The following is a 19,609-nucleotide window of genomic DNA, read 5'->3' as shown; positions in this document are numbered from 1 at the left end:
TTTCATGAGTAGAGCTCAAAGCACTTTACAGAGGAAATAAGAATCATTGTCTCCATTTTATAGATGGGGAAACAGAGGCACAGGGTGGTCCAGTGGCTTGCCCAAGGTCACCAAGGAGGCCAGCGGCAGAACCAGGAACTCAGCCTAGGTCTCCCAAGTCTCAATCCAGTGCTTTGTGCAGTAGGCCACCCTGCTTCCAATACCCATCTTCAGAGACCAGACTGAGTTTGCTCCAAAACACTGCCCATTGCAGAGCCTGGTACAGAAAGTCTGATTTCAGCAGCGGAAGAAAAAAAAACCCAAAAACTATTTCTGCTGTTCACCCACAGACATTAAAAAAAGTGTTTGATTTCATGCCCTAGGAAAGAGTTAAGGGCAATGACCCTCAAACGGTCTATCCGATTATAAGAATAAACATTAAAAATACACACAGAGGTTGCAGAAAGGACACAACCTCTCATGCATCAGGGCACAAGCCAAACTGAAACTATTGGGAGTAGGTTATTCTAAACTGACTACTGCAGTCTTTCTTGCACCTTCCTCTGCAGCAGCTGGTACCAGTGTCTGCTGGAGACAGGACACTGACTAGACGGACCCTGGTCTGATCCGATATGGTCCTTCCTACATTCCATTTGGGATCTCCAATTGCATGCATGGTAACGTATCATCTTTGGGGAAAAAGAAAGGAGTACTTGTGGCACCTTAGAGACTAACCAATTTATTTGAGCATGAGCTTTCGTGAGCTACAAGTTTGGATTTCTTAGTCTTGCCTAATGATTGATAAGGGAGATTTTCAAGGTGCCTAGCTGGCGACCAGTGGGAACTGGATGCCTACCGGCCGCCTGGACCTCTGAAAATATCACCCCCCACCCCTTAGGATTTCTTCTGTCCCATCATTTGTTCTCTAATGGCACAGGAAAGGTACAGGCAGGCAAAAAAAAGCATATTCTGCATAAGCAGAGCTTTTCTAATCACTGCTCACACTCGGCCAGTGTTTACTAGCTGCCTTATCTAACATGGTCTTAATCTTGGCTGTATTTTTATCCCCTTCCTTACCTGATTACTAATAAGTCCATTTAGCCTTGCTCTGCATATTTTCTGATCGCATCTACACTCACTCACTCTCACTCAGAAGCCTGGGGCGACTCCGTGGAGCCAGCTATTGCCCAGCTCTGCTTTTGACCTCCACTGAAAGTAGAATTTGGTTCTTGGGCCTTGCTTGTCTCAAGCTCCCAGCTCTCGGGGTAGCCGTACGAGCACAAGCTTCTAGTGTAGATGCCAGTGCAGCTCATGCTGGTTTCAAACTGGGGTAAACCACACACATGGGAAGGCTGCTGCACCACTTCAAATTAGGTCTCTGCTGGGGGGGAAAAAACTGATTGTGAAATTTTTTGTAATGAAATGAGGATTTCCCACTCACTGAGTACAGTTTAAGGATTATACATTTTTTTGGGGTCGTGGATGCAAGAATTCCTAGTGGCTGAAATGTACATGAAAATACTGTAAGGTAGATAGGTGTAAGCCAGGAGCAGCTTCACTGAAAATCAGTTGGGTTGCACAAGTGGAAAACAAAACAGGAGAATCATCTTCATATTCCAATTCCTAGGCATAAGGGTTCCATTAAATTAATACAAAACAACCCCTGAACACCTTGTGCCCACTTACACTTCTTGTGGCTAGCCTGCCCGACCCTAAACGCAGGAAGCTGTTTTACCAGCTGTCCGTGGTGGGGGCACACTGCAATCGCTGTTAGCTATGCACAGCTGCTGCTGACCTATTACGAGGGACGAGCAAACCGTCCGAGTCTGGGAATTTCAGCTAAGCAGCCTCCCCTCCCCCGCAATTCTGACTTGAAATCCAGAGTGTGCAAGTCTCACGCTCAAAACGGGATAGTCAGGATTCGATTTACCTGAGCCTTGTCCCTTAAAGTATCTGAAGTCTGCTGAGCGGCTCAGAGGAGATTGCTCTGGAAGGACCGAGCAGCAGTGGGGTTTGTGCAAGCTCTGCATGTGGGGTTTTTTTTAAAAAATACTGAATTTAATAAAACACCAGTTTTTAAAAGACTTATGTTCCCAGCCTAGGGACAAACCCAGACCAGAATGTTCATGAGACCAAACGCTCGAGAGATTTCCAACCCTTCAACTGCGGAGTGAGGCAGCATGGCCTAGTGGATAGAGCACTAATCTGGGACTCAGTATACCTGAATTCTATTCCCAACCATGCCAGTGACTTGTTGTGTGACCTTGGGCAAGTTACTTTCTCCCTGTGCCTCAATTTCGCCATCTGTAAAATGGGGATATGGACACTGACCTCCTTTGTAAAATGCTTTGAGACCTAAAGAAAGAAAGATACTATGTAACAATAAGGTGTTATTAATCATCACCCTTCCTGAACAATGCTACTAATCCATTACCCAACAACAACAAGCAGCCCTGTTTGCAGGATTTCTTCAGAATTTTAAGCTAAATAAAAACAAAACAAGCTCCTTGGGGCAAGGACCATCTTTTGTGTTCTGGGTTTGTACAGCACCTGGCATAATGGGACCTAGGCCATGACAGGAGCTTCTAGATGCTACCACAATACCAATGCTAAAATATGTATGTTCAAAATTTAGATGCTGATTTAAAGAGAGATTGATTGAGATTTAAAAAAAAACAAAAACACTAAAGGAAAGATGTTCAATTGAATTTTACCTACAAATCAAGTTGTGGGTGTGAGGAGGAGGCCTTTACACTTTTACTTACATTTAAAAAAAAAAGGGGGGGGGGAGGGATATTTCCATCAAACCCTCTTCTTGCATTCAAGAGGCAACATTTGTTTTTAAAACCAAAAACAGTCCCTCTGCAGCCCAACATTGCAGACCTGGTTTAGTGCAAATGAAAACAAAGTGGACTAGAAACTGACAGTACACCAGGTGAAACTGACTAGTCTGTTCTGGATGTCCACTTTCAGACCTCTGCAGGAAGTGAGCAGGTTGGGATTTTTAAGATCCCTTCAGTTTTGATAAGCTATGGCTGAGTTAGTAGGGCAGGTAAGGTACTAAATTCTTTCCCCTACTGCATTCCCTTGATATTGTGGCAGCGTTGATCCAGTCAGGGTGGAATTTTCAAAAGCACCTCAGTGACATAGGAGGACAAGTCTCATTTTCAAAAGCGACTTGGCACTGACGAGCCATTGACATCACTGTCGACCTGGGCTGGGAGGGTCACTGGGTATGTAGACATACCTTGAGTCACTTGGGATTCCAAGTACAATGCTCTCCATCCTCGCAAGGCAGTCCCCATAATAGAATTTCAGCCTACAGAATTGACCCCCTGATGTCCTGTCTGTCTCCCCTTCTGACCAAATGCTGCCCAGGCACCAGAGGGCATTTCCCCAAGTTAAATTATTACTTCCATCACAGCAGCACCCAGAAGCCCTTACTAAGATCAGAGCCCTGCTGTGCGAGGCGCTGTACAGACGCTGCTCCAAGAAGCTGACAGACAGGACAGACAAGGTGGGAGGGCAAACAGAGGCACAGAGACATGGTGACACCCCAGGAATAGCACCCAGGTCTGCTGGCTCCCTATTGGCCACCCTGTGCTGATTGCACCAGGCTGTCACGAACTTTAAGGGGCTCTCTTGATTGTTTTGTTAGACAGTAAATTTTGGAGTTTGCTTCAAATCACAGGCAGGCGAGATCTATGGATGATGGGTCTCTTTTGGGGCAAATTGCCTCCACTCCATATGGAAGATCTACATGATCCTAAAAATCAGCTTATTCAGGTTGAGATCTCCTGCAGGATTGTAGCTATTGTGTAGACAATGAATCTCCTCCCCTGTGCGCCCGCCCCCCCCCCCCAGCTTCGTTAGAATATCCTGGGACTTGGATTACCACCAGACGGGCACAAGTGAGCCCAGAAACCACCTCTCACGTGTTAGATCTGGGCTTTGAGCTCTGTGCCATTATTGGCTCTAAAGCCTTTCATGGCTTCTCACGTCCCCGTTAGGAAACGGAAAAACCAGCGGCTTAGACGCAGACGGGACTCCCTAGGGATTAGAAGGCAGTCATCACAAATGGGGAGGGGAAATCTTTTACAACAAAACATCACCTCATCTCACACCCGCAGTGACCTCTCAGAGCCAAAGTCCACCCTTTGCAGTGCGTGTTTCTGTTGCTAGGCCCTGCAAAGCATGCTCTCAGATAGAATAGAGCCCATAAATTATGGTCATTCAGAGATAAGTGATCCTTGAATCTCTATATCAAATTACTTATTATTTGCCTCATGGTAATGCCTAGAGGCCCCAAGAAGCGTCCTGTTGGGCTAGGCACTGTACACACATATAACGAGAGAGGTGCGCCTGACCTAAAGTGTTTAAAATGGGAGTTTTGCCCCACCTTCAATAGGTGCAGAATCAAGACGACAGGAGGATGCCACAAATGGGGGAAAACACAAGTAATAGTGGACTCAAACATCTAAACAGGAAGTTCTCTCCTTCCTCACCCACCTCAGTTGCGGGACCCTATAAAGGGAAAGGAAGAGCCCCACATGGACAACCAAAGAAGCGCGAAGGGCCAATGATTAGAATTCGGCACAAAAACCACGGGTGTAGTTTTGATTTGGGTTGGACAGCCCCGTCATTCTAAAGCCACAGCTCATTCTCATCCCTGGGCCATTCCGCCCGGGTGGAATGAAAGAAGCTGTTTATTCAACCAACTGAACCGGCACCAAACGCTTCCTTTCCAAATTCATGAGACGAAACAAAGCAGAGAGATACGAGGACTTGAGCAACGTAGGACTGGACTCTCCTCTCATGCCAGTATAAAATAGAGGGCAACTCCACTGAAGTCAAGGTGATAAAAAATGAAGCAAGTACAAGGAGAATAATGCATTTAGTATCTAGGGCACAGCAATTTGGGAGCAGGTAACACATACCTGCACAAGAGAGATAAGCTTTCTAATTTTAGCACAACTCCAGTGCCTTATGGGAGAAAAGGCCAGGCAGAGAATGGAATGGAGAAGTTGTTGGGAATTTGGAAAGGTGGCTGTTGAGCAATAGTATCTCACACACAGAGACTGGTGTCTGGCTGGCCCACGTTCCACCTATTTGCAAGGCAAAATACGTGTTGCAAAAAATACCACATTCCCGAGAACGCCATTGCATGCGTGCATACAACCGCAGCCATAGCTCGCAACACTTCTCCCACGTACCAGTTATCCTGGTCTACTGGACAGTACTGGACCCAGGAGATGGGATCCAACTCTCCACCAGAACCTGGAGGAAGTTCAGGCCCAGATATGAACTTGACAACTCAGTCCCTCTCAGATCCACTCTAAAGGCTGTGAAGGAATGGCGCTAGCAGTTGCCAAGTGTTTTTCAGTGTGTAAATCTAACAAATCCAATATAGACACAGGCACTTAATGCTTGAGCCATGAAGAATCTCTGTTCGCAGTATGAGGACTATGACATGCAGTTGAGCAGATATGATTCCATCCACCAGAGGGTAGCCACACACACTAGCCAGCCCACTAAAAGATGCATTCATGTAAAAGAAGGTACTCACCCAATCCCCTCTTTGCACCACCCAGACACAGATACAATGGAATAAGGCGACATCCCGGGGGATCATTTACACACATGACTACTAGCATGCTATCCACACTGACCAGCAAGGCTCTGCATGGACCCTGTAATTAACATTACAGTAGCTATCAAAAGCCTCAACTGGGATTGTACAAATACATCAGCGATGGTCCCAAAGAACTAGCAACAGCATTGTTTGCTCATGGGTACAAACCAGCACGAACCCTGGAGAAGACCCTATTTCACTACACTACAAGTCAGCACTTGGTTATGAGCCAGCGCATAGGAAAAGACTATTCTGTCTGTTGGTTATTTAAATGGCTAGCAGCAGGCTGGAAGCTAAGACCTTTATGGGCTGGATAAGCAGTGCACAAACTAAAGTGAATTCTCTCCGCTATTGCTCTCGCAATGGCTTCACGCTCAATATGATGGAATGAAAGGCAGAGAAAAGAAATGACCTCTCTTCCACGCGGTCCTCTTAAACCAGCCCTACCAAGTCACACATATGATCTATCCACTTATTAACATGGTCAAGAGTAATACATTGACGGTAGGGCATTAAACAAGAATCAAGTTATGCCCTGGCAAAGAGGCCAACATTACATGCAGTAAGATAACCCCAGAAACGTTTCTGGATTTGTTTGCACTTTCAAGCACAGATCTCAGCCCCATGGCCGAGGCATTTTCCAAGCATCTGAGCTGGAGGACTACTGGAGAGGGCCAGGAAACAGGGTACAGGCATGATGAGAACATCTGTGGGGACCACTGGGTATGATTAGGAAAACCAGAAGGGGTGGCTGAGAGCTAATTCGGAGCTCTGGATGCAGAAGATATGGTTGAAATTACTGTGCAAGGTCTAAGGTTAATATATTACATCAGTGAACTTACCACTCAAGGCAGACGTTGTGTTCTCCAAGGCATGGCACACAGCTAGTAAAATACCTAGGGAAAAATTTCAAATACAGGTCAGAAACAATACAACAAGCAACAAATTGATTTAAACAGTCAAGAGAGACACAGAAGATCTTTCAGTTTCTAGCTGCGGGGGCAGAGTCAAAGATGCAAGAGACCTACAGGTTTTTAAATGAGTCAATGGCTTTTGGGACATATCCCTATGTTTTCAGCTCAGAAAGGATCATCTCAAACTATACACATACATACACCCAAGATATCCAAGTTTATGTATAATGCAATAGATACACACACCTGATCTATACAGGTATCGATGGATGGAAGTATTTACCCCAACAAAACCGCACAGGAGTAGAAGCAGCAATCATACTTTGAACATCCATGAAAACTTTCATCCTAGGATCTCAAAGCAGGTTTAAATATTAAATCTCAGTACCCCTGCATGGTAGTTTTAAATATCCAGGTAGAGATTAGGAAGCTGACACAAACACACAGAGGTTAAACAACTTGCCTAAGGTCACGCACCGCGAGGGTTTGATCCAGTGTCCATTGTGGTCAATGGACAAGTCAGTTGCAGAACTGGGAAAAGGACCCACGAGTCCTGACTCCCAGCTCCAACCAGTGGCTCAAATCTATCCAAACCCAAAGAACTGTGTGTACTGTAAGCCCTCTTATCCAAAGATTCCCCATCTCAATTAAATAGCCTTTTTATTTGAAACCCAGTTTATCGCATGAATTCCACACTCCCTAATTCTGTTGAGATAAGCAGAGTTCCAGCTCTTATGTTACCAGTTGCAAACAACTGTTCATAAAAATGAACAAAATGTGCACCAGAAAGGCAAACTGGCGGTAAGAATGGAAGCACTATCCTAACACGAAGCCTACAGAGCCATATGGGTCTGCATATAGTGGAAGGGTTCTAAATAATCCTTGTTTTAAGAGGATTTAAAGGGGGAGGAGAAAGCTACACACACTATACATTTCTGAAGGTCATTCTTTTTCCATGCTGAGAGTTAGGAGGAGGAAATTGACCACCAGAAGCAGAACTAATAGCAAATCTAGAAAACAATTAGGATTAATTTAGATTCAGCTTTCTGGAACTGCAGGCGCAGTGGAAATGCAAAGCCAGGTTTCATTGCTCTAATAAGACGGGTCACTGAGCCCGGGAAAAACAGAGGTCGGAGCCAGATTTTGTTCAGGCTGAAGTGCTGGTTAGACCCACCAAATTTAAAGCCAGAAGGGACCACCAAATCATTGAGTCCGACTTCCTGTAGATCACAGGCCAGAGGATGAAGAGGAGGGGTATGGTTTGGACAGCTTACATGATTTTGGAGCTTTTGCTGTGAGACTTCAGGCTGAAATAGTGGCTATTTCACCAGATCAGCTCATTTGGCAGAAGGTTAAATAGTGAATCACATGATCAAGAGATGGGTCTCCTTGCAAGGATAACCCATTCTGGGAGATTTAAAAAAAAAAAAAAAAGCATTAGAACTGCCTTTTAATCTCTCTTGGAAATAAGGCCATGACAGCAAGCTGGGATCCAGAAATCGGGATGCCAATACCTCTTCCTGAAATTGAGGGGTTCAGATTGAAGGTCCTGGTTTGGGCCCTAATTAAGCAGAGCCATGTGAAACTCAACCATTTCCAGTCTGCAGGATTCTCTAACCTTTTCTTGATTTTGGTTCATGCAGCAATTGAACCTCACCCTCCTGAGTCTTGGTCAAAACAATCCCCAAAGCTAAACCAACACTCAGCTGAAGCCAGTTAGTGTGGCTGGTTGGAGTCAAACCCACCAAGACTCTACTAGAAATCATTCAATGCCTCTTGCTCAAAGGGCTCATAACCCCTAGTGAGACTGGGCTGAGTACTAGGTCTGGAATGAAAAACACACGTCAGATAAGCTGGGAACGTTGCAAACAGGTGCCCAGTTATGAACGCTCGGCTGCCAAGTTGAGATTGGAGCTACATTGCACCCACAAAAACAGAAGAAGAGATTCAAAGAACAATTGTATGAGGATAAGGGCAACTCACTCTGCCTCCTAGATGTTACACACGTTTGTTTAAAGATATGGCCCTTGGAATGCTGGCATTTCCCCAAAATTCAGCTAGATGGAGCACCCTGCTGGACTTCCTGGTGACAGCACACAGAGTGTTAACAACAAGCATATCCAAACTCAGCTGGGAACCTTTCCAGCACCACCTTTGCATGATTTGCGCAAGAGAGAATGCTAGCTCATAGACCAACACCTCCACAAGTTGCCCTCCAGCTAAGCTGAGCTGTGACCCAGAGATAGGCCACCAGCAGGTGCAGAAGGTTTTCTATGTCCTTCAGCTTCAAGCTGGCATACAGACAGGAGCTCCTTCAGAGCTCTCGGCTGGGCTTTAACTCCCATGAGGAAATATAAACAGGCAAAAATTATTAGCTAGATCAGGTGTTGGAACCTGTTAAAAATTGATCATCCCACCTAGTTCAAATAGATGCTTCTCTCTGTGGAGTTTTGTAAGGCAGCTGAATACACACACACACCCCCAAAAATGTTTGCTGTTAGACAGCCAGTGATCTCTTGAAACACTGTGCCACTGACTGCTCTTTAATTACAGTTTGCTGTGTTGTTGTCTGTATCTGCATGTTGGTCCCAGGATATTAGAGAGACCAGGGAGAGGGAATCTTATTGGTCCACCTTTGCTTCTGTTGGAGAAAGAGACAAGCTCGCCCGCTGTGTAGAGCTCGTAACTGAAGAGCAGCTCTGAGTAGCTGGAAAGTTTGTCTTTTTCACCAACAGACGTTGATCCAATAAAAGACATTACCTCACCCACTTTCTCTCTCCAGCTCTTTAATTAGGTGGGGTGATAGCCGCCTTTGATTGTAGGAACATAGGGATTGCTAAATCAGATTGGGCTCATAATCCATCCAGACCGACGGCCATTTCTGAGAGTGGCCAGCACCACTTGCTGCAGAGGAAAGTGCTAGAAATTCCACAGCAGGAAGATGTGCTCTCATCCCAATCACTAGGAGTTAAAGATTAGTTTAAATCCCAAAGCATGAAGTTTCACATCCCTTCCAAAGCTCTTCTTTTAGAGCTATTCTAACTCTTGACATTCTTGTTATCCATATTATTGCCCAGTCCCTCTTCAGCCAGATTCAGTCTTGCCCTCCACAACATCCTGTGGCAATGAGTTCCACAGTCTACCCTGGTCAGAAAAAGTATATTTCTTTTGCCAGCTTTGATTTTCTCATCTCAATTCCACTCAAAGTCAAGAGGGGGCTACTGGTGGGAGATTCTCTGTGGCTTTGGAATTCTATACCCGCCCCCCGTCTGAAACGGGCCCAACATGATTACTTTCAAGGCATGTCACAAAGCACATCTTTTCCCCCAGCTGCTGGAAAACTGAGCAGGTTTGGAAAAGTGGGGAAATGTTAAAAGCTTAAATTTTCCCCCTCTAACTAGTCTGGCTTGATGGTGGCAGGTTCTACCAAATTGTATTGTGCTTCATTATTTGTAATGTACTTGCAAGTTACATGAAGGACACAAAGTTGATGTATGGATGCCCCTTGTACAAACACTGAAAATAAGCCCCCAAAGCCAAAGAAATAAATTAAGCCACAATTGAAAAAGTTATCCCAATCTAGGACAGCACTTATGCGTGGAATCAGAGAAATGTAGGGCTAGAAGAGACCTCAAGAGGTCAATTAGTTCAACTGCCTGCACTGAGGCAGGACCAACGATACCTAGACCATCCCCGACAGGTCTTTGTCTAACCTGTTCTTAACAGCCTCCACAACTTCCCTAAGTAACCTATTCCAGTGCTTATCTATCCTAGGTAGAACATTTTTCCTAATATCCGATCTACATCTCCCTGGCTGCAAATTAAGACAAGTATTTCTTGCCCTACCCTCAGTGGGCATGGAGAACAATTGATCATAGTCCTCTTTATAACAACCTTTCACATATTTGAAGACATATCACATCTCCCCAGCCCCAGTCTTCCCTCCCCCCCCCACCCCCGACTAAACTGGCCAATTCTTTCAGCTTTTCCTCAGAGCTCATGGTTTCTAAACGTCTCATTTTTGTTGCACACGCCTAAGTCGCACTGAAGTCAAGGAGAGCTTAAAGTTAAGTGCCCTGGATCAGGCCCTAACACTGCTTCAGAGCAACGCCTTGCTGAAAATATACCAAGGCAGACAGCACAAGCTTAGCACTATTCTAATTCTTGACATTCTTGTTGTCCATATTGACGCCAAATCCCTCGTGGTAACCAGAGATGTAAATACACCTCATCCAGGATTTCAAATAATGGACCTTCCAGGGACTCCATTACCTTGGGCCACAGGTTCCTTTTTCTCATTAAAGGATGGACTTTTCCACTTCCTCCCACAAGTGGGGTTTTTATCCTCTCAGCATCCGAAAGCTTACATTCACTAACCACAGACTGCCTAGGTTCAGTCACCCTGTGATTGCTTGAGGTCAGTGATTCACACAAGCGAAGCCTGACAGCTGAGTAAATAAGGTTTTAGGTTACCTAGAGCAAACTATGGCTAACATACCCGACTACACGGCAGCTAGGGTGGTGAATTTAGGTGCGTGCACTGCGGTAGCTGTAATGCAATCTACTGTGGGATCATCACGCTTTCCCATGCAGAGTCACCTAGCTAGGACATCGGCATTAGATAGAAAGTTGAAAGTACCAAGGCCGGGCTTTTCAAAGCAGCCTAATGGGATATTCAATTCAAATGGGATCTGGTTACCTAACACTCATAATCGTCACGGAAAATCTGCAGCTTTCCCAAGACAAAGACTGAGTTTCACAACGCAAATTCTCACCACTGGTTGCTAGCTGGGATTGAACCCAGGACCTACAACTTCAAAGTTACAAAGTCTGCAACTTGAGTCAAAGGAGTAATTTCACCTGTGTTTCTGGTCCTGAAGGGACTGGTCCTCACTGATGACCTGCAATAAGTAGATGCCACAGATACATGGCCATGAGGGATATACTGAGACCATCACCCATTGGTGAGGCTCTCAGAACATATGTCCTAAGCGAGATGTGCACTAGGGTAGGCCACCTTCCCCAGAACTCACCATTTGAGGGGTCTAAGAGGAACCCCACGTTACGACTTAGCTGTCATTGGTTGTGCAAAGGAGGTTCCCTATTTGCATCACGTTTTCCATTTTAAGTGAGTGCACATGAATAGCCCAGCCTATCATTTACTGAATGATTTACAGGGGTCCCTGCACAACCAAACTAAGCTTGAGGCTCAAAGAAGTTCCTCAGGGCTGCTCTACACTAGAAAGTTAGGTCAACCTAGCTACACCGCACACAGGGATGCGAAAAATGCACCCCTGAGAGACATAGTTAAGCTGACTTAAGCCCCAGCATAGACAGCGCTGTCGATAGAAGAATTCTTCTGTTGACCTAGCTTCCGCCTCCTAGAGAGGAACAGGAAAACCCCTTCTGCGGCTGCAGCAGGAAGTGTCTGTAATACAGCAGGGAAGCTGTAGTTTTTCTAAAGCTGTAGTTTTTCTAACGTAGACGTACTCTCAGAGGCCTAGCTCGTTAGAAAGGGTCTTGCCTCCAGAGTAGAGCTCAGCTCCCTTGTGGACAATGATTATTAAAACAGCAAAGGAATTAAATGCAACCACCACTCAGAAATCAGGCACTTCCCTCCATTCAGCATAAATGGCAGAGAGCCACTTGCTGGCCTGAGCCACCTTCCCTATCACAAGTGGGAGCAATCAGTTAAGATTTTCCAAAGAAAACAAGTGGCTTAGAAGTCTATGTCCCATTGACTTTTAAATTGGGTGGTTTTGAAAATTGGGCCCCATCATTTAAGACAAGAGTATTGCCTCTTTGGGAAGAAGGGATGAGAGGATACAGGAGAGGATCAGGGCTGGGGGAAAGAGGTCACAGTAGAAAAGAACGTGGTGAACAGTAGATTACTCCTGCACCGGTGGTTGGTGCCCCTTGGGTCAGCCCATTCACAGCCCTAGCATTACCAAGCACAGGTCCAATCTAGTCAACCTTCTGCCAAGCCAAGCCGGAGGCACTGCTAATTGTGCATGGAGAGGACTTTTTGCACCTGGCTTAGTAAGCTGGCTTCCCGGAGTCAGGGCTCCCTTCAGTAGCTTGTGGTTTGCAGAGCTGATGAATCCCAAGCAGGCTCTGCCATCACTGAGCTGCACATAGGTTCTGTGCCAGCAAACCTATCTCCGGAAACACCACAGCGTGTGGGAATTGGTTTTAGCGTAACAGTTCTGAGAGAAGATTCACACACGTTCATTATGTGGTGGCCCAGAGGGAGACTCCGATGACTCCAAACCCTTTTATTTATTAAGGAAGGGAAAAGCCATGAGAGAGACCAGGAAATATTAGCCTTTGAACAACCCTATATAAAATTAAGAACAGTGATGCAGTCCACGTTAGACCAGTCACAGGGAAATAATCTTGCAAGCAGTGACGGGTTTGGAAAGATCTCCCCAATGCAATCTTCCTGATGGAACTCCCAATTCCTAGAACAAACCCCAGACCACACTTCTTTGATACATTGTATTCCCTCCCCTCCAGTTCTGCTCTGAATTTGGCCCCGTATTTGCTAGCAAAGCTCTCTAAGAAACTGGCTAATAACTCTGGTGCAGCATAAAGGATTTCTTAAGGACCCTTTGCATTCTTTCCATGGCTGCACAACATTGCCAGACAATTGCTACACTCCACCCCAGAGGTGGCTGCAATTCAGCGTTGCTGTGTGCAAGGAGTTTGTAAAGGGCTTTAGGATCCTTTGGAGCACAGGGTGCTCTAGAAGTATACTAGATTAGTAATAAAGCTATGTATTCAAGCAGCTCAAGTAACAGGGGACAAAAAAAAAATAGATCTTTCTCCAATTCTTACTTCATATTTCACTGACTCGTTAAGGGTGACTTATTAAAACATTAGCCTGTCTGTACGAACTTTAGTGGGACATAGGGTGACATTCACCCTTGAGCAGATCAGCACAAAGCCCTCGGAGTCCAGTCTAAAGCCCACTGAAATCAGCAGGGCCCAGTCGGCCAAAAGATATTTGGGCTCCTAACTTCTATACATTTCAATGGGAGTTAGGAGCCAAAATACCTCTGGGGATTCTAGGCCCAGGAGTATTTCAACTGACTTCAATGGAAATTGGACCAGACCTCGTGTCTCCAGTTCAAGATGAAGATGCAGATACAGTCTAGAAACAGTGTCATTCCAACATGTTTACTGTTCCCATGTAAAGGAACATGATATTAACATTCTGCCCTTTTAATTATAAGCAGACAACAACCCCTCATTAAATTAAATCTGCCCTGCAATGAATTAAGAGTCTGAGTGGCAGTTCTATTTAGCAATCCATCATCAAAGACCATCCCTGCAAGCAAGGAGTGGCTGAGCAAATAACCCAGAAAGGGACTGAAGCCAAGTGTCTGTTGGGTCTTAAATCTAAGGAACTACAGATTACTTATTTGAAAGTGCATTGTTCAGTTATTATATATTTAGTATACACCACAGTAAAAGAAAAATCAACCAGTTACAGGCATGTGTACAGCAGTGTGTTGGTGCTGTAATTTTAGTTCCTAAGTTTCATTAAACAGCAGTATTGGTGACAGTACAAAATTGATTCCTTCCATAAGCATTAAAATGAGAGGGTGAAAAATATAGAAGACAAGGATTACAGCTGAGTTGAGACAAAGTCCCCCAGGTATCTGTACTGGGACCAGTACTGTTCATACATGAAAAGGAAAAAAGTAAACATTGAAGCGGCAAAGTTTGCCGATGATACAAAATTTGGAAAGATCTTGGAAAGAGAGTTAAGTCCAAAGCAGAGTGCAAAGAGTTACAAAGGGATCTCACAGACCTGGGGGTTGGGCAATGAAAACAGCAGATGAAATTCAGCGTAGATAAAATGCAAAGTAACATATCGGAAAACAGAATCCCAATGATACATCCGAAATTATGGGATCTAAATTAGCGGTTACCCCTCAAGAAAGTTCTCTTATGCAGCAATGGCTACATTAAGCGTACATCACTAAAGCGGTGGACAATAAAATATAAGGCACCATACAAAGTATCAATATAATACTACAATTCTTGTTTATTTGAGCAGGAACACGTTTTTTGGTCATGCTATAAGAATATAGCAGACAGCAGCATTTTGGAGATTGCTTAGCTTATAGAATTGGGACTAGAATGAATTCTATGAATCACAGTCTACAATTCTAATTGTAGCCTCCAAGACCTATTCCGACAGAAAGATGTTTCTCAGTCTCTCCCTCAGAGGCATGTAAACTTGCATTACAAGGCTCTCTTTTGGTGTCCAAAGGACCCAACAGCACTTTTCACATGAGCAGGCGTGAGGAAGCCTCGATCACAGCTAGACTGTAATGCGAAGAATCACATTCCGCCTGCCTGAAGTTCCCCAGAGAACTGAAATACTTTGCATATAATACCCTGGTAAACAAACAGTTCAAGTTCCCGTTGAAACAGTCCATCTTTCCATAGCTTAGCCTGGGCTCCCTCATGCAAGATGCTGAATGCCCTGCATTTCCTATTTCAATTGTGGGAAGCTGAGCAGGACCTCAAGACAGATCTAATTGAGCTGAGGCAGAGGATAGAATGTTGTTTCGCAATTAGGACTATAGGTAAAATATTAACCCTCTGATTGCTCCTTGGCTGTGGCTGCTGGGCTATTCAGTTAATTGCCAGCACCTCTCTGAAGTTCCTTTGCTCTGGGTGATCTCTAGACCCGCTGCTCTGACACGCAGCCTTAATATCTGTAAGGGTAATTCTGCTAATCCTGCATTGGGATGCAGGTAAACTTATTTAACTTTGATTTTCTTTTTAACTTCCATTCTATTTTTACTTTTAAGCTCCAGAGAACACAGCCCCATTGGCAGCAGCTGTAATTATGAAAGATAAATGAACACTAACACATTTAGGGAGACACCAGCTTCTCAGAGCAGGTGCAGAGGAAATTCCTGGCCACCACAACCAGAGACAATACATATGAGAGAGCTGTGGACTGAAGCACCGCACACGGCATGCTTGACAGAATGATTATGAGATGTATTTTACAGTCTCATTGGCTGAATCAAGCTCCTCTTTCTGAGCCAGAAGAGTTCATGGTCCCTTTTAATAGGAGGAAGAGAGTTTCTCTGGCTAGGAAATTCAGACCAATCAGATTTTCATTGCTAACAGAATTCTAAGACCACCATCCTCTTTCCTCCTCTTCCACTTTTAAAGAAAGTCATTTATTAGCTGGCAGGGTGACCAGATGTCCCAATTTTATAGGGACAGTCCCAATTTTGGGGTTTTTTTCTTACATAGGCTGCTATTACCCCCCACCCCCCTCCCGATTTTTCACACTTGCTGTCTGGTCACCCTATTAGTTGGCTTTCCTTGCTACAAGGCTACCACAATTTAACTATCAATTGCATGGATGTCTGGTCTGAACTTCCATCCTTACACAATGTACCCTTATAAAAAAAACACACAAAGCCCAGAGAATGGCCTAAGAGAGGTGTCCCTATGTATCGGTCTGGGTTTTCAGAAGGGCCGAACACCTGCAGCTCCTACTGACGCCAACAGGATCAGCACCTCTGAATAACCAGTCCCGACCAGCACATCATTAGGGAGCCTGGATCAAACTGCTGACCCATGAGGGCAATACTTGATTCTTCAGAAGAAAGCAAAATTGCCTCATTGTGCACCCAGAATTTTAACAGAGCTCAGTTTAAGTTTAGTACTCTTCAGAACTGGTATCCAGGCTCAAAACAGCAGTCCTAATTATTCTCTCTCAACCTTGTATGTCAGGAGTAATTCCATTACCACTGACCTACAACAGCTCAAGTAAGAGGAAAATCAGGCCCCACTTTTACCACTTGGCTATTTTTTTGGGGGGGGGTGGGGGGTAAATCGTCAAAGCAAAAGGCACATTCTGTGCAGATGTAGCTCTCCACAGAGCTGCACTCAGAGCTTGTATGCCCTGGTGAAGATTCCCAGCTTTGACTCAATGCATTGATGTGGTTTCGACCACAAAGATTTTGCATAGATACAGCTAACCTGGTACAAAAATCCTTCCTGTAGACAACAAAGTCTCAGTTACACAGAAATAAAACCCAAAGGGGCTGGAATTATTCCAGATTTACACCACTGTAAAATGTGATATGAAGATCTGACACAGTGTCCATAGAGGCTTCTGATCCGGATTTTCCTCACTGACCTCAGTCGAGTTATTCACAATTTACACTGGTGTAAGGAAGAGGATGTAAAAACCCAACAGAGCTAAGTACCGGGGTTTCTGGTTCACGACTAGGGCTCTGAAGTGCTAGGGTAATACCTCTCTCCTTGGCAGAGCAAGAAAGTTATTTCAACTCCTGATAAGCACAGGTTTTCTAAAAAAAGAATGAAGTAAACTGCAGCAACTCATTGAAAAGTTCTTCCCAGTGTGAAATCAGCAATTTCCATGACAATACCTTCCCTACAGCAGCCAGGGAATCCCAGCGCTTACAGACCCACTCAGGGAAGAAGTGGATGGATGCACTCAGCCCACAGCTTGGTTTCCAGGCTTTGTGGACTTCTAGGCACAGTCTACCCTCAGCCTTCAAAGACCTGCCGCAGAGGAGGGCAGGTGCAATAGCTGTGAAGACATTTGAGGCACCCACTCTGCTTAGGAGGCAGTTGCTGGTAAGAACACATACCCACTCGATAAGCTTTAACTTGCAATGTTTTTGAGCCATGGGGACCAACCTGTCAGTGCATTTCCTCAGTGTTTCATCTTCTGTACGCAAACCACTGTGAACACTCACCCTCAGTAAGCTTGGGCCCATCCAAAAAATGCAGATCTAGCTATTAAAATCAGACCCCTTCCCCCCTTTAAGAGCATAATGTTGAAACCGCCCATGCACAGAGCTCCCACTGACTACAGTGCAAGCCAGAACATCCATTGGGCTCAAGTCTGTTCAGAGTTTTTATACCCGTGTAACTCCACTGATTTAAACAGAGTTAATCCCAATTGACGCTAGTCAAACAAAGAGCAGGATCAGGCTTTGGCGACTTCTAGGAACTCCTTGTGCAGTATAAACGTGCATGGGGTTAACCCTTTACAGGATTGGGACCTTAATATTCCACTTTTCACAGGGATTCTCTTTCAGTTACAAGGGAAGCATACATACATGTTTCCAATGCAATAGGAAACACATGCTTCAGTTCATAGAATCAGAATATTAGGGTTGGAAGAGACTTCAAGAAGTCCTCTAGTCCAACCCCCTGCTCAAAGCAGGACCAACCCCAACTATGTTCAATATGTAACAAACTCTCCTCTTATGGCACGCACACACATACACTAAACTTTGTGTCATGATCTTGCTTTAAATTGCCCAGTGCTCGTTACACACCTAGTTTAAATTTTAAACTAACATTGCTAATCACCTAGTGCCAACCAGACCCAGTGGAGAGCAAACATGCCAGAGGCAAGCCACATAAGAAATAAATAGGCAAGCAAAAGATACCTAAAGGCATTTGCATTGTTAAATTCTCAGCCAACTGCTTGTTGACAAGCACAAACTCCAAGGGGGGGAATCACAAGGGCTCTCACACACACAGTGGACTGACATTCCAGCCTCCTTATTCAGCCTTGTCAGAAAACAATTGGGAGAAGACTCTCTTAAAAGCCATCAACCAGAGAGACACATTGCAAACTGAACATAAAGGGGTGCTGAATGGGCACAGGGGAGTGGCAAGGAAATTGTAGCTGGCTCAGAAAGAGTTAGAACTTCTAGATGAGTGATTAGAAAGCACCATATTCCATCTATCAGCAATTCCAGGATTTGAAAGGGGGGAGAAGCTCCCCCCACAAATGAGAACACCCCCAAAAGCTTGGGTCCCCCCAGCACGGTTTTAATTTTGTTCTCCTGCTTATATAATTAAGTCACAAGTCCCCTTGACTCATTTAATCCCCCCACCACCCCCACCCCTTAAAAGAGCAGCAGTTGAATAAGCTGGGGTCAGAGTTCTCTTTCCATGGGAACCAGAGAAAAGTCAAAGCAAGCGGGTGTGTTTATGGCTTTATGCAGGAGCGAAGGCATGGACCGGGGCATGCCACCTGAGAAAGGGAGTTTGGAAAGCAGCGAGCGAACGGGGTTGGGGTGGGAGGAAGAGTCAAAAGAAGGAGGAGGTAAAGGAGCAGGGGGAAAAGGGAAGGAGCAGGGGAAAGTGGAGCGTGAAAGAGAGGGAAAGCGGGAGACAAAGTGACCGAGGGAGAAGGGAAGGCACAAAAGGGAGGGAAAGTGAGGAGAAAGTGAGAGAACAAAGCCGAGCAAAGGCAGAGGGAGGCGCCCAGCGCCAAGGGGCTCGACCTACCCAGCGCGACCACGGCAATCTCCCCGGCGGAGCTGACCATTTTGCAGGCGTACCCCAGCCTGGCTGCGCCCGGAGTGTCGGTGCGCCGGTTCCCTCTGCTCCCTGCGGTGGGCAGGGCTCCGTCGCCGGGCGGAAATGGAGGCGGATTCACCTTTCAACCACTTGGACCTGAGCGGAGCCGACCATCACCCTCCTGCCCCCTCCGAGAGGGGCACGGGGGGCGCCCGGGACCCGCGGCTACTGGAGACGCTCCGTGGAGTCCCGGGAAGGGGCAGGCGCCGGGGGAGAGGAGGAGGAGCAGAAGAAGTGCGGGGAGAGATTAGTGCCTAGGCGTGGGGCGCAGGGAGATGCCCTAGCTAGGGAAGGGAGGTCGGCCCCACATCGCTAGCAGCTGGAGGAGGGGGAGAGAGCAGCGCGCACAGGGGCTTCCGTGCGCCTCCGCCTTGGGGAGCCCCAGGGGCGCAGCGCGTTAGGGCGCACGCCGGGTCCCTCCCGGGATGATAGCGAGCGGGGCTGCCTCGCCAACCCACGAGCCCCAAACTTCACCAACTCCGGGGCCGGCAGCTGTGCGAGCCCAGCACACGGAGATTTTTATTGGGCAGCCGGGATCGGTTTCCCAGTGGCTCCCCCTCCGGCCACCCACGGCCCCTCTGGCCATTACACCATAGATAGGAGCAGCTGGGAGCTGCCTCCCACCGCCCTTGTGGGTAGCTGGGATTGGGCCTTCAAGACTATGGTTTGATCAGCCCGAGAGCGCTCTCTCTCT

General features: G+C 46.0%; 1 protein-coding gene across 1 annotated transcript in view; it reads right to left on the bottom strand.

The window, feature by feature from the left end:
- TGFA (transforming growth factor alpha) overlaps positions 1–19,380 on the bottom strand; it is a 43,863-nt gene extending 24,483 nt beyond the window's left edge. The window contains exons 1-2 of the mRNA XM_073324860.1: positions 18,844–19,380; positions 6,454–6,507 (exon numbers count right to left, since the gene is read on the bottom strand). Of these exons, the coding sequence (XP_073180961.1) occupies positions 6,454–6,507; positions 18,844–18,883 (94 nt within the window). The 5' untranslated portion in view covers positions 18,884–19,380. The remainder of the gene's footprint in view (positions 1–6,453; positions 6,508–18,843) is intronic.
- Between the last annotated feature and the right edge of the window lie 229 nt (positions 19,381–19,609).

Source organism: Lepidochelys kempii, chromosome 26 (assembly GCF_965140285.1).
Source record: "Lepidochelys kempii isolate rLepKem1 chromosome 26, rLepKem1.hap1, whole genome shotgun sequence".
NCBI classification, from domain to species: Eukaryota; Metazoa; Chordata; order Testudines; family Cheloniidae; genus Lepidochelys; species Lepidochelys kempii.
This window is presented reverse-complemented; position numbering and strand designations above follow the sequence as displayed.